General features: G+C 44.2%; 1 protein-coding gene across 1 annotated transcript in view; it reads left to right on the top strand.

Moving 5' to 3' along the window:
• The window catches only part of washc5 (WASH complex subunit 5), a 56,767-nt gene that overhangs the window by 18,114 nt on the left and 22,312 nt on the right, over nt 1-16,341 (top strand). Inside the window, 1 exon segment of the mRNA XM_045696319.1 lies at nt 11,791-11,931. Within this exon segment, the coding sequence (XP_045552275.1) occupies nt 11,791-11,931 (141 nt within the window).

Genomic DNA, 16,341 nt, shown 5'->3' with positions numbered 1-16,341 from the left:
GTTTCCTCTACTCTCCACTAGGTGTTACAGATCATCCCTGAGAGCATGTTTCCTCTACTCTCCACTAGGTGTTACAGATCATCCCTGAGAGCATGTTTCCTCTACTCTCCACTAGGTGTTACAGATCATCATCCCTGAGAGCATGTTTCCTCTACTCTCCACTAGGTGTTACAGATCATCCCTGAGAGCATGTTTCCTCTACTCTCCACTAGGTGTTACAGATCATCCCCTGAGAGCATGTTTCCTCTACTCTCCACTAGGTGTTACAGATCATCCCTGAGAGCATGTTTCCTCTACTCTCCACTAGGTGTTACAGATCATCGTCCCTGAGAGCATGTTTCCTCTACTCTCCACTAGGTGTTACAGATCATCCCTGAGAGCATGTTTCCTCTACTCTCCACTAGGTGTTACAGATCATCATCCCTGAGAGCATGTTTCCTCTACTCTCCACTAGGTGTTACAGATCATCCCTGAGAGCATGTTTCCTCTACTCTCCACTAGGTGTTACAGATCATCCCTGAGAGCATGTTTCCTCTACTCTCCACTAGGTGTTACAGATCATCATCCCTGAGAGCATGTTTCCTCTACTCTCCACTAGGTGTTACAGATCATCCCTGAGAGCATGTTTCCTCTACTCTCCACTAGGTGTTACAGATCATCCCTGAGAGCATGTTTCCTCTACTCTCCACTAGGTGTTACAGATCATCCCTGAGAGCATGTTTCCTCTACTCTCCACTAGGTGTTACAGATCATCCCTGAGAGCATGTTTCCTCTACTCTCCACTAGGTGTTACAGATCATCCCTGAGAGCATGTTTCCTCTACTCTCCACTAGGTGTTACAGATCATCCCTGAGAGCATGTTTCCTCTACTCTCCACTAGGTGTTACAGATCATCCCTGAGAGCATGTTTCTCTACTCTCCACTAGGTGTTACAGATCATCCCCTGAGAGCATGTTTCCTCTACTCTCCACTAGGTGTTACAGATCATCCCTGAGAGCATGTTTCCTCTACTCTCCACTAGGTGTTACAGATCATCCCTGAGAGCATGTTTCCTCTACTCTCCACTAGGTGTTACAGATCATCCCTGAGAGCATGTTTCCTCTACTCTCCACTAGGTGTTACAGATCATCCCTGAGAGCATGTTTCCTCTACTCTCCACTAGGTGTTACAGATCATCCCTGAGAGCATGTTTCCTCTACTCTCCACTAGGTGTTACAGAATCATCCCTGAGAGCATGTTTCCTCTACTCTCCACTAGGTGTTACAGATCATCCCTGAGAGCATGTTTCCTCTACTCTCCACTAGGTGTTACAGATCATCCCTGAGAGCATGTTTCCTCTACTCTCCACTAGGTGTTACAGTCATCATCCCTGAGAGCATGTTTCCTCTACTCTCCACTAGGTGTTACAGATCATCCCTGAGAGCATGTTTCCTCTACTCTCCACTAGGTGTTACAGATCATCCCTGAGAGCATGTTTCCTCTACTCTCCACTAGGTGTTACAGATCATCCCTGAGAGCATGTTTCCTCTACTCTCCACTAGGTGTTACAGATCATCCCTGAGAGCATGTTTCCTCTACTCTCCACTAGGTGTTACAGATCATCCCTGAGAGCATGTTTCCTCTACTCTCCACTAGGTGTTACAGATCATCCCTGAGAGCATGTTTCCTCTACTCTCCACTAGGTGTTACAGAATCATCCCTGAGAGCATGTTTCCTCTACTCTCCACTAGGTGTTACAGATCATCCCTGAGAGCATGTTTCCTCTACTCTCCACTAGGTGTTACAGATCATCCCTGAGAGCATGTTTCCTCTACTCTCCACTAGGTGTTACAGATCATCCCTGAGAGCATGTTTCCTCTACTCTCCACTAGGTGTTACAGATCATCCCTGAGAGCATGTTTCCTCTACTCTCCACTAGGTGTTACAGATCATCCCTGAGAGCATGTTTCCTCTACTCTCCACTAGGTGTTACAGATCATCCCTGAGAGCATGTTTCCTCTACTCTCCACTAGGTGTTACAGATCATCCCTGAGAGCATGTTTCCTCTACTCTCCACTAGGTGTTACAGATCATCCCTGAGAGCATGTTTCCTCTACTCTCCACTAGGTGTTACAGATCATCCCTGAGAGCATGTTTCCTCTACTCTCCACTAGGTGTTACAGATCATCCCTGAGAGCATGTTTCCTCTACTCTCCACTAGGTGTTACAGATCATCCCTGAGAGCATGTTTCCTCTACTCTCCACTAGGTGTTACAGATCATCCCTGAGAGCATGTTTCCTCTACTCTCCACTAGGTGTTACAGATCATCCCTGAGAGCATGTTTCCTCTACTCTCCACTAGGTGTTACAGATCATCCCTGAGAGCATGTTTCCTCTACTCTCCACTAGGTGTTACAGATCATCCCTGAGAGCATGTTTCCTCTACTCTCCACTAGGTGTTACAGATCATCCCTGAGAGCATGTTTCCTCTACTCTCCACTAGGTGTTACAGATCATCCCTGAGAGCATGTTTCCTCTACTCTCCACTAGGTGTTACAGATCATCCCTGAGAGCATGTTTCCTCTACTCTCCACTAGGTGTTACAGATCATCCCTGAGAGCATGTTTCCTCTACTCTCCACTAGGTGTTACAGATCATTCCCTGAGAGCATGTTTCCTCTACTCTCCACTAGGTGTTACAGATCATCCCTGAGAGCATGTTTCCTCTACTCTCCACTAGGTGTTACAGATCATCCCTGAGAGCATGTTTCCTCTACTCTCCACTAGGTGTTACAGATCATCCCTGAGAGCATGTTTCCTCTACTCTCCACTAGGTGTTACAGATCATCCCTGAGAGCATGTTTCCTCTACTCTCCACTAGGTGTTACAGATCATCCCTGAGAGCATGTTTCCTCTACTCTCCACTAGGTGTTACAGATCATCCCTGAGAGCATGTTTCCTCTACTCTCCACTAGGTGTTACAGATCATCCCTGAGAGCATGTTTCCTCTACTCTCCACTAGGTGTTACAGATCATCCCTGAGAGCATGTTTCCTCTACTCTCCACTAGGTGTTACAGATCATCCCTGAGAGCATGTTTCCTCTACTCTCCACTAGGTGTTACAGATCATCCCTGAGAGCATGTTTCCTCTACTCTCCACTAGGTGTTACAGATCATCCCTGAGAGCATGTTTCCTCTACTCTCCACTAGGTGTTACAGATCATCCCTGAGAGCATGTTTCCTCTACTCTCCACTAGGTGTTACAGTCATCATCCCTGAGAGCATGTTTCCTCTACTCTCCACTAGGTGTTACAGATCATCCCTGAGAGCATGTTTCCTCTACTCTCCACTAGGTGTTACAGATCATCCCTGAGAGCATGTTTCCTCTACTCTCCACTAGGTGTTACAGATCATCCCTGAGAGCATGTTTCCTCTACTCTCCACTAGGTGTTACAGATCATCCCCTGAGAGCATGTTTCCTCTACTCTCCACTAGGTGTTACAGATCATCCCTGAGAGCATGTTTCCTCTACTCTCCACTAGGTGTTACAGATCATCCCTGAGAGCATGTTTCCTCTACTCTCCACTAGGTGTTACAGATCATCCCTGAGAGCATGTTTCCTCTACTCTCCACTAGGTGTTACAGATCATCCCTGAGAGCATGTTTCCTCTACTCTCCACTAGGTGTTACAGATCATCCCTGAGAGCATGTTTCCTCTACTCTCCACTAGGTGTTACAGATCATCCCTGAGAGCATGTTTCCTCTACTCTCCACTAGGTGTTACAGATCATCCCTGAGAGCATGTTTCCTCTACTCTCCACTAGGTGTTACAGATCATCCCTGAGAGCATGTTTCCTCTACTCTCCACTAGGTGTTACAGATCATCCCTGAGAGCATGTTTCCTCTACTCTCCACTAGGTGTTACAGATCATCCCTGAGAGCATGTTTCCTCTACTCTCCACTAGGTGTTACAGATCATCCCTGAGAGCATGTTTCCTCTACTCTCCACTAGGTGTTACAGATCATCCCTGAGAGCATGTTTCCTCTACTCTCCACTAGGTGTTACAGATCATCCCTGAGAGCATGTTTCCTCTACTCTCCACTAGGTGTTACAGCATCATCCCTGAGAGCATGTTTCCTCTACTCTCCACTAGGTGTTACAGATCATCCCTGAGAGCATGTTTCCTCTACTCTCCACTAGGTGTTACAGATCATCCCTGAGAGCATGTTTCCTCTACTCTCCACTAGGTGTTACAGATCATCCCTGAGAGCATGTTTCCTCTCCTCTCCACTAGGTGTTACAGATCATCCCTGAGAGCATGTTTCCTCTACTCTCCACTAGGTGTTACAGATCATCTCCTGAGAGCATGTTTCCTCTACTCTCCACTAGGTGTTACAGATCATCCCTGAGAGCATGTTTCCTCTACTCTCCACTAGGTGTTACAGATCATCCCTGAGAGCATGTTTCCTCTACTCTCCACTAGGTGTTACAGATCATCCCTGAGAGCATGTTTCCTCTACTCTCCACTAGGTGTTACAGATCATCCCTGAGAGCATGTTTCCTCTACTCTCCACTAGGTGTTACAGATCATCATCCCTGAGAGCATGTTTCCTCTACTCTCCACTAGGTGTTACAGATCATCCCTGAGAGCATGTTTCCTCTACTCTCCACTAGGTGTTACAGATCATCCCTGAGAGCATGTTTCCTCTACTCTCCACTAGGTGTTACAGATCATCCCTGAGAGCATGTTTCCTCTACTCTCCACTAGGTGTTACAGATCATCCCTGAGAGCATGTTTCCTCTACTCTCCACTAGGTGTTACAGATCATCCCTGAGAGCATGTTTCCTCTACTCTCCACTAGGTGTTACAGATCATCCCTGAGAGCATGTTTCCTCTACTCTCCACTAGGTGTTACAGATCATCCCTGAGAGCATGTTTCCTCTACTCTCCACTAGGTGTTACAGATCATCCCTGAGAGCATGTTTCCTCTACTCTCCACTAGGTGTTACAGATCATCCCTGAGAGCATGTTTCCTCTACTCTCCACTAGGTGTTACAGATCATCCCTGAGAGCATGTTTCCTCTACTCTCCACTAGGTGTTACAGATCATCGTCCCTGAGAGCATGTTTCCTCTACTCTCCACTAGGTGTTACAGATCATCCCTGAGAGCATGTTTCCTCTACTCTCCACTAGGTGTTACAGATCATCACCCTGAGAGCATGTTTCCTCTACTCTCCACTAGGTGTTACAGATCATCCCTGAGAGCATGTTTCCTCTACTCTCCACTAGGTGTTACAGATCATCCCTGAGAGCATGTTTCCTCTACTCTCCACTAGGTGTTACAGATCATCCCTGAGAGCATGTTTCCTCTACTCTCCACTAGGTGTTACAGATCATCCCTGAGAGCATGTTTCCTCTACTCTCCACTAGGTGTTACAGATCATCCCTGAGAGCATGTTTCCTCTACTCTCCACTAGGTGTTACAGATCATCCCTGAGAGCATGTTTCCTCTACTCTCCACTAGGTGTTACAGATCATCCCTGAGAGCATGTTTCCTCTACTCTCCACTAGGTGTTACAGATCATCCCTGAGAGCATGTTTCCTCTACTCTCCACTAGGTGTTACAGATCATCCCCTGAGAGCATGTTTCCTCTACTCTCCACTAGGTGTTACAGATCATCCCTGAGAGCATGTTTCCTCTACTCTCCACTAGGTGTTACAGATCATCCCTGAGAGCATGTTTCCTCTACTCTCCACTAGGTGTTACAGATCATCCCTGAGAGCATGTTTCCTCTACTCTCCACTAGGTGTTACAGATCATCCCTGAGAGCATGTTTCCTCTACTCTCCACTAGGTGTTACAGATCATCCCTGAGAGCATGTTTCCTCTACTCTCCACTAGGTGTTACAGATCATCCCTGAGAGCATGTTTCCTCTACTCTCCACTAGGTGTTACAGATCATCCCTGAGAGCATGTTTCCTCTACTCTCCACTAGGTGTTACAGATCATCCCTGAGAGCATGTTTCCTCTACTCTCCACTAGGTGTTACAGATCATCCCTGAGAGCATGTTTCCTCTACTCTCCACTAGGTGTTACAGATCATCCCTGAGAGCATGTTTCCTCTACTCTCCACTAGGTGTTACAGATCATCCCTGAGAGCATGTTTCCTCTACTCTCCACTAGGGTGTTACAGATCATCCCTGAGAGCATGTTTCCTCTACTCTCCACTAGGTGTTACAGATCATCCCTGAGAGCATGTTTCCTCTACTCTCCACTAGGTGTTACAGATCATCCCTGAGAGCATGTTTCCTCTACTCTCCACTAGGTGTTACAGATCATCCCTGAGAGCATGTTTCCTCTACTCTCCACTAGGTGTTACAGATCATTCCCTGAGAGCATGTTTCCTCTACTCTCCACTAGGTGTTACAGATCATCCCTGAGAGCATGTTTCCTCTACTCTCCACTAGGTGTTACAGATCATCCCTGAGAGCATGTTTCCTCTACTCTCCACTAGGTGTTACAGATCATCCCTGAGAGCATGTTTCCTCTACTCTCCACTAGGTGTTACAGATCATCCCTGAGAGCATGTTTCCTCTACTCTCCACTAGGTGTTACAGATCATCCCTGAGAGCATGTTTCCTCTACTCTCCACTAGGTGTTACAGATCATCCCTGAGAGCATGTTTCCTCTACTCTCCACTAGGTGTTACAGATCATCCCTGAGAGCATGTTTCCTCTACTCTCCACTAGGTGTTACAGATCATCCCTGAGAGCATGTTTCCTCTACTCTCCACTAGGTGTTACAGATCATCCCTGAGAGCATGTTTCCTCTACTCTCCACTAGGTGTTACAGATCATCCCTGAGAGCATGTTTCCTCTACTCTCCACTAGGTGTTACAGATCATCCCTGAGAGCATGTTTCCTCTACTCTCCACTAGGTGTTACAGATCATCCCTGAGAGCATGTTTCCTCTACTCTCCACTAGGTGTTACAGATCATCCCTGAGAGCATGTTTCCTCTACTCTCCACTAGGTGTTACAGATATCATCCCTGAGAGCATGTTTCCTCTACTCTCCACTAGGTGTTACAGATCATCCCTGAGAGCATGTTTCCTCTACTCTCCACTAGGTGTTACAGATCATCCCTGAGAGCATGTTTCCTCTACTCTCCACTAGGTGTTACAGATCATCCCCTGAGAGCATGTTTCCTCTACTCTCCACTAGGTGTTACAGATCATCCCTGAGAGCATGTTTCCTCTCCTCTCCACTAGGTGTTACAGATCATCCCTGAGAGCATGTTTCCTCTACTCTCCACTAGGTGTTACAGACATCATCCCTGAGAGCATGTTTCCTCTACTCTCCACTAGGTGTTACAGATCATCCCTGAGAGCATGTTTCCTCTACTCTCCACTAGGTGTTACAGATCATCCCTGAGAGCATGTTTCCTCTACTCTCCACTAGGTGTTACAGATCATCCCTGAGAGCATGTTTCCTCTACTCTCCACTAGGTGTTACAGATCATCCCTGAGAGCATGTTTCCTCTACTCTCCACTAGGTGTTACAGATCATCCCTGAGAGCATGTTTCCTCTACTCTCCACTAGGTGTTACAGTCATCATCCCTGAGAGCATGTTTCCTCTACTCTCCACTAGGTGTTACAGATCATCCCTGAGAGCATGTTTCCTCTACTCTCCACTAGGTGTTACAGATCATCCCTGAGAGCATGTTTCCTCTACTCTCCACTAGGTGTTACAGATCATCCCTGAGAGCATGTTTCCTCTACTCTCCACTAGGTGTTACAGATCATCCCTGAGAGCATGTTTCCTCTACTCTCCACTAGGTGTTACAGATCATCCCTGAGAGCATGTTTCCTCTACTCTCCACTAGGTGTTACAGATCATCCCCTGAGAGCATGTTTCCTCTACTCTCCACTAGGTGTTACAGATCATCCCTGAGAGCATGTTTCCCTACTCTCCACTAGGTGTTACAGATCATCCCTGAGAGCATGTTTCCTCTACTCTCCACTAGGTGTTACAGATCATCCCTGAGAGCATGTTTCCTCTACTCTCCACTAGGTGTTACAGATCATCCCTGAGAGCATGTTTCCTCTACTCTCCACTAGGTGTTACAGATCATCCCTGAGAGCATGTTTCCTCTACTCTCCACTAGGTGTTACAGACATCATCCCTGAGAGCATGTTTCCTCTACTCTCCACTAGGTGTTACAGATCATCCCTGAGAGCATGTTTCCTCTACTCTCCACTAGGTGTTACAGATCATCCCTGAGAGCATGTTTCCTCTACTCTCCACTAGGTGTTACAGATCATCCCCTGAGAGCATGTTTCCTCTACTCTCCACTAGGTGTTACAGATCATCCCTGAGAGCATGTTTCCTCTACTCTCCACTAGGTGTTACAGATCATCCCTGAGAGCATGTTTCCTCTACTCTCCACTAGGTGTTACAGATCATCCCTGAGAGCATGTTTCTCTACTCTCCACTAGGTGTTACAGATCATCATCCCTGAGAGCATGTTTCCTCTACTCTCCACTAGGTGTTACAGATCATCCCTGAGAGCATGTTTCCTCTACTCTCCACTAGGTGTTACAGATCATCCCTGAGAGCATGTTTCCTCTACTCTCCACTAGGTGTTACAGATCATCCCTGAGAGCATGTTTCCTCTACTCTCCACTAGGTGTTACAGATCATCCCCCGAGAGCATGTTTCCTCTACTCTCCACTAGGTGTTACAGATCATCCCTGAGAGCATGTTTCCTCTACTCTCCACTAGGTGTTACAGATCATCCCCTGAGAGCATGTTTCCTCTACTCTCCACTAGGTGTTACAGATCATCCCTGAGAGCATGTTTCCTCTACTCTCCACTAGGTGTTACAGATCATCCCTGAGAGCATGTTTCCTCTACTCTCCACTAGGTGTTACAGATCATCCCTGAGAGCATGTTTCCTCTACTCTCCACTAGGTGTTACAGATCATCCCTGAGAGCATGTTTCCTCTACTCTCCACTAGGTGTTACAGATCATCCCTGAGAGCATGTTTCCTCTACTCTCCACTAGGTGTTACAGATCATCCCTGAGAGCATGTTTCCTCTACTCTCCACTAGGTGTTACAGATCATCCCTGAGAGCATGTTTCCTCTACTCTCCACTAGGTGTTACAGATCATCCCTGAGAGCATGTTTCCTCTACTCTCCACTAGGTGTTACAGACATCATCCCTGAGAGCATGTTTCCTCTACTCTCCACTAGGTGTTACAGATCATCCCTGAGAGCATGTTTCCTCTACTCTCCACTAGGTGTTACAGATCATCCCTGAGAGCATGTTTCCTCTACTCTCCACTAGGTGTTACAGATCATCCCTGAGAGCATGTTTCCTCTACTCTCCACTAGGTGTTACAGATCATCCCTGAGAGCATGTTTCCTCTACTCTCCACTAGGTGTTACAGATCATCCCTGAGAGCATGTTTCCTCTACTCTCCACTAGGTGTTACAGATCATCCCTGAGAGCATGTTTCCTCTACTCTCCACTAGGTGTTACAGATCATCCCTGAGAGCATGTTTCCTCTACTCTCCACTAGGTGTTACAGATCATCACCCTGAGAGCATGTTTCCTCTACTCTCCACTAGGTGTTACAGATCATCCCTGAGAGCATGTTTCCTCTACTCTCCACTAGGTGTTACAGATCATCCCTGAGAGCATGTTTCCTCTACTCTCCACTAGGTGTTACAGATCATCCCTGAGAGCATGTTTCCTCTACTCTCCACTAGGTGTTACAGATCATCCCTGAGAGCATGTTTCCTCTACTCTCCACTAGGTGTTACAGATCATCCCTGAGAGCATGTTTCCTCTACTCTCCACTAGGTGTTACAGATCATCCCTGAGAGCATGTTTCCTCTACTCTCCACTAGGTGTTACAGTCATCATCCCTGAGAGCATGTTTCCTCTACTCTCCACTAGGTGTTACAGATCATCCCTGAGAGCATGTTTCCTCTACTCTCCACTAGGTGTTACAGCATCATCCCTGAGAGCATGTTTCCTCTACTCTCCACTAGGTGTTACAGATCATCCCTGAGAGCATGTTTCCTCTACTCTCCACTAGGTGTTACAGATCATCCCTGAGAGCATGTTTCCTCTACTCTCCACTAGGTGTTACAGATCATCCCTGAGAGCATGTTTCCTCTACTCTCCACTAGGTGTTACAGCATCATCCCTGAGAGCATGTTTCCTCTACTCTCCACTAGGTGTTACAGATCATCCCTGAGAGCATGTTTCCTCTACTCTCCACTAGGTGTTACAGATCATCCCTGAGAGCATGTTTCCTCTACTCTCCACTAGGTGTTACAGCATCATCCCTGAGAGCATGTTTCCTCTACTCTCCACTAGGTGTTACAGATCATCCCTGAGAGCATGTTTCCTCTACTCTCCACTAGGTGTTACAGTATCATCCCTGAGAGCATGTTTCCTCTACTCTCCACTAGGTGTTACAGATCATCCCTGAGAGCATGTTTCCTCTACTCTCCACTAGGTGTTACAGATCATCCCTGAGAGCATGTTTCCTCTACTCTCCACTAGGTGTTACAGATCATCCCTGAGAGCATGTTTCCTCTACTCTCCACTAGGTGTTACAGATCATCCCTGAGAGCATGTTTCCTCTACTCTCCACTAGGTGTTACAGATCATCCCTGAGAGCATGTTTCCTCTACTCTCCACTAGGTGTTACAGATCATCCCTGAGAGCATGTTTCCTCTACTCTCCACTAGGTGTTACAGATCATCCCTGAGAGCATGTTTCCTCTACTCTCCACTAGGTGTTACAGATCATCCCTGAGAGCATGTTTCCTCTACTCTCCACTAGGTGTTACAGATCATCATCCCTGAGAGCATGTTTCCTCTACTCTCCACTAGGTGTTACAGATCATCCCTGAGAGCATGTTTCCTCTACTCTCCACTAGGTGTTACAGATCATCCCTGAGAGCATGTTTCCTCTACTCTCCACTAGGTGTTACAGATCATCCCTGAGAGCATGTTTCCTCTACTCTCCACTAGGTGTTACAGATCATCCCTGAGAGCATGTTTCCTCTACTCTCCACTAGGTGTTACAGATCATCCCCTGAGAGCATGTTTCCTCTACTCTCCACTAGGTGTTACAGATCATCCCTGAGAGCATGTTTCCTCTACTCTCCACTAGGTGTTACAGATCATCCCTGAGAGCATGTTTCCTCTACTCTCCACTAGGTGTTACAGATCATCCCTGAGAGCATGTTTCCTCTACTCTCCACTAGGTGTTACAGATCATCCCTGAGAGCATGTTTCCTCTACTCTCCACTAGGTGTTACAGATCATCCCTGAGAGCATGTTTCCTCTACTCTCCACTAGGTGTTACAGATCATCCCTGAGAGCATGTTTCCTCTACTCTCCACTAGGTGTTACAGATCATCCCTGAGAGCATGTTTCCTCTACTCTCCACTAGGTGTTACAGCATCATCCCTGAGAGCATGTTTCCTCTACTCTCCACTAGGTGTTACAGATCATCCCTGAGAGCATGTTTCCTCTACTCTCCACTAGGTGTTACAGATCATCCCTGAGAGCATGTTTCCTCTACTCTCCACTAGGTGTTACAGATCATCATCCCTGAGAGCATGTTTCCTCTACTCTCCACTAGGTGTTACAGATCATCCCTGAGAGCATGTTTCCTCTACTCTCCACTAGGTGTTACAGATCATCCCTGAGAGCATGTTTCCTCTACTCTCCACTAGGTGTTACAGATCATCCCTGAGAGCATGTTTCCTCTACTCTCCACTAGGTGTTACAGATCATCCCTGAGAGCATGTTCACCTCCCTGGCTAAGATCATCAAGCTGCAGATCCATGCCATCATGGAGGTTCCCACCAGACTGGACAAGGACAAGCTGAAGGACTACGCCCAGCTGGGGGCTCGCTACGAGGTCAGAGGTCGTTTTAGAAACAGCTTTATGGTCCTGTGTGAATCAGTCGGATGAGCATGGGCGCTTGCGATGACAAAAGGTTGTGGGTTCGATTCCCGCTGGGGCCACCCATATGAAAAATATAATCACACATGACTGTTAGTGTCTTTGTTAAAAAGTGTCTCCGAAATGGCAGATATAGAGGTCAGTACTACACCAGACACACACTGCTAGTGTTAGACTGGTGCAGGGAACAAGATGGGGGGTCTCTCAGAGGACCTATACTATAACTAGGACCTATAGTAGTGTCTATAACTAGGACCTATAGTAGTGACTATAACTAGGACCTATACTATAACTAGGACCTATAGTAGTGACTATAACTAGGACCTATAGTAGTGACTATAACTAGGACCTATACTATAACTAGGACCTATAGTAGTGACTATAACTAGGACCTATAGTAGTGACTATAACTAGGACCTATAGTAGTGCTATAACTAGGACCTATAGTAGTGACTATAACTAGGACCCATAGTAGTGACTATAACTAGGACCTATACTATAACTAGGACCTATAGTAGTGACTATAACTAGGACCTATAGTAGTGACTATAACTAGGACCTATAGTAGTGACTATAACTAGGACCTATAGTAGTGACTATAACTAGGACCTATAGTAGTGACTATAACTAGGACCTATAGTAGTGACTATAACTAGGACCTATAGTAGTGACTATAACTAGGACCTATACTATAACTAGGACCTATAGTAGTGACTATAACTAGGACCTATAGTAGTGACTATAACTAGGACCTATAGTAGTGACTATAACTAGGACCTATACTATAACTAGGACCTATAGTAGTGACTATAACTAGGACCTATAGTAGTGACTATCACTAGGACCTATAGTAGTGACTATAACTAGGACCTATAGTAGTGACTATAACTAGGACCTATAGTATAACTAGGACCTATAGTAGTGACTATAACTAGGACCTATACTATAACTAGGACCTATAGTAGTGACTATAACTAGGACCTATACTATAACTAGGACCTATAGTAGTGACTATAACTAGGACCTATACTATAACTAGGACCTATAGTAGTGACTATAACTAGGACCTATAGTAGTGACTATAACTAGGACCTATAGTAGTGTCTATAACTAGGACCTATAGTAGTGACTATAACTAGGACCTATAGTAGTGACTATAACTAGGACCTATAGTAGTGACTATAACTAGGACCTATACTATAACTAGGACCTATAGTAGTGACTATAACTAGGACCTATAGTAGTGTCTATAACTAGGACCTATAGTAGTGACTATAACTAGGACCTATACTATAACTAGGACCTATAGTAGTGACTATAACTAGGACCTATAGTAGTGACTATAACTAGGACCTATACTATAACTAGGACCTATAGTAGTGACTATAACTAGGACCTATAGTAGTGACTATAACTAGGACCTATAGTAGTGTCTATAACTAGGACCTATAGTAGTGACTATAACTAGGACCTATACTATAACTAGGACCTATAGTAGTGACTATAACTAGGACCTATACTATAACTAGGACCTATAGTAGTGACTATAACTAGGACCTATAGTGAAACTAGGACTTGACTATAACTAGGACCTATAGTAGTGACTATAACTAGGACCTATAGTAGTGACTATAACTAGGACCTATAGTAGTGACTATAACTAGGACCTATAGTAGTGACTATAACTAGGACCTATAGTAGTGACTATAACTAGGACCCATAGTAGGACTATAACTAGGACCTATAGTAGTGACTATAACTAGGACCTATAGTAGTGACTATAACTAGGACCTATAGTAGTGACTATAACTAGGACCTATAGTAGTGACTATAACTAGGACCTATAGTAGTGACTATAACTAGGACCTATAGTAGTGACTATAACTAGGACCTATAGTAGTGACTATAACTAGGACCTATAGTAGTGACTATAACTAGGACCTATAGTAGTGACTATAACTAGGACCTATAGTAGTGACTATAACTAGGACCTATAGTAGTGACTATAACTAGGACCTTAGCTATAACTAGGACCTATAGTAGTGACTATAACTAGGACCTAAGTAGTGACTATAACTAGGACCTATAGTAGTGACTATAACTAGGACCCATGGTAGTGACTATAACTAGGACCTATAGTAGTGACTATAACTAGGACCTATAGTAGTGACTATAACTAGGACCTATTACTATAACTAGGACCTATAGTAGTGACTATAACTAGGACCTATGCGGGACTATAACTAGGACCTATAGTAGTGACTATAACTAGGACCTATAGTGTGACTATAACTAGGACCTATAGTAGTGACTATAACTAGGACCTATACTATAACTAGGACCTATAGTAGTGCCAGGACCTACTATAACTAGGACCTATAGTAGTGACTATAACTAGGACCTATAGTAGTGACTATAACTAGGACCTATAGTAGTGACTATAACTAGGACCTATAGGGACTATAACTAGGACCTATAGTAGTGACTATAACTAGGACCTATACTATAACTAGGACCTATAGTAGTGACTATAACTAGGACCTATAGTAGTGACTATAACTAGGACCTATACTATAACTAGGACCTATAGTAGTGACTATAACTAGGACCTATACTATAACTAGGACCTATAGTAGTGACTATAACTAGGACCTATAGTAGTGACTATAACTAGGACCTAACTATAACTAGGACCTATAGTAGTGACTATAACTAGGACCTATACTATAACTAGGACCTATAGTAGTGACTATAACTAGGACCTATAGTACTATAACTAGGACCTATGACTATAACTAGGACCTATAGTAGTGACTATAACTAGGACCTATACTATAACTAGGACCTATAGTAGTGACTATAACTAGGACCTATAGTAGTGACTATAACTAGGACCTATTTACTATAACTAGGACCTATAGTAGTGACTATAACTAGGACCTATTACTATAACTAGGACCTATAGTAGTGACTATAACTAGGACCTATACTATAACTAGGACCTATAGTAGTGACTATAACTAGGACCTATGACTATAACTAGGACCTATAGTAGTGACTATAACTAGGACCTATACTATAACTAGGACCTATAGTAGTGACTATAACTAGGACCTATAGGGACTATAACTAGGACCTATAGTAGTGACTATAACTAGGACCTATAGTAGTGACTATAACTAGGACCTATGACTATAACTAGGACCTATAGTAGTGACTATAACTAGGACCTATAGTAGTGACTATAACTAGGACCTATAGTAGTGACTATAACTAGGACCTATAGTAGTGACTATAACTAGGACCTATAGTAGTGACTATAACTAGGACCTATAGTAGTGACTATAACTAGGACCTATAGTAGTGACTATAACTAGGACCTATAGTAGTGACTATAACTAGGACCTATAGTAGTGACTATAACTAGGACCTATAGTAGTGACTATAACTAGGACCTATAGTAGTGACTATAACTAGGACCTATAGTAGTGACTATAACTAGGACCTATAGTAGTGACTATAACTAGGACCTATAGTAGTGACTATAACTAGGACCTATAGTAGTGACTATAACTAGGACCTATAGTAGTGACTATAACTAGGACCTATAGTAGTGACTATAACTAGGACCTATAGTAGTGACTATAACTAGGACCTATAGTAGTGACTATAACTAGGACCTATAGTAGTGACTATAACTAGGACCTATAGTAGTGACTATAACTAGGACCTATAGTAGTGACTATAACTAGGACCTATAGTAGTGACTATAACTAGGACCTATAGTAGTGACTATAACTAGGACCTATAGTAGTGACTATAACTAGGACCTATAGTAGTGACTATAACTAGGACCTATAGTAGTGACTATAACTAGGACCTATAGTAGTGACTATAACTAGGACCTATAGTAGTGACTATAACTAGGACCTATAGTGACTATAACTAGGACCTATAGTAGTGACTATAACTAGGACCTATAGTAGTGACTATAACTAGGACCTATAGTAGTGACTATAACTAGGACCTATAGTAGTGACTATAACTAGGACCTATAGTAGTGACTATAACTAGGACCTATAACTATAACTAGGACCAAGTAGTGACTATAACTAGGACCTATGTACTATAACTAGGACCTATAGTAGTGACTATAACTAGGACCTATAGTAGTGACTATAACTAGGACCTATGTAGTGACTATAACTAGGACCTATAGTAGTGACTATAACTAGGACCTATAGTAGTGACTATAACTAGGACCTATAGTAGTGACTATAACTAGGACCTATAGTAGGACTATAACTAGGACCTATAGTAGTGACTATAACTAGGACCTATAGTAGTGACTATAACTAGGACCTA

The sequence above is a fragment of the Salmo salar genome, chromosome ssa02, assembly GCF_905237065.1.
Source record: "Salmo salar chromosome ssa02, Ssal_v3.1, whole genome shotgun sequence".
NCBI classification, from domain to species: domain Eukaryota; kingdom Metazoa; phylum Chordata; class Actinopteri; order Salmoniformes; family Salmonidae; genus Salmo; species Salmo salar.
Note: the sequence above shows the minus strand (reverse complement) of the source record. Positions and strands in the feature narration are given on the sequence as shown.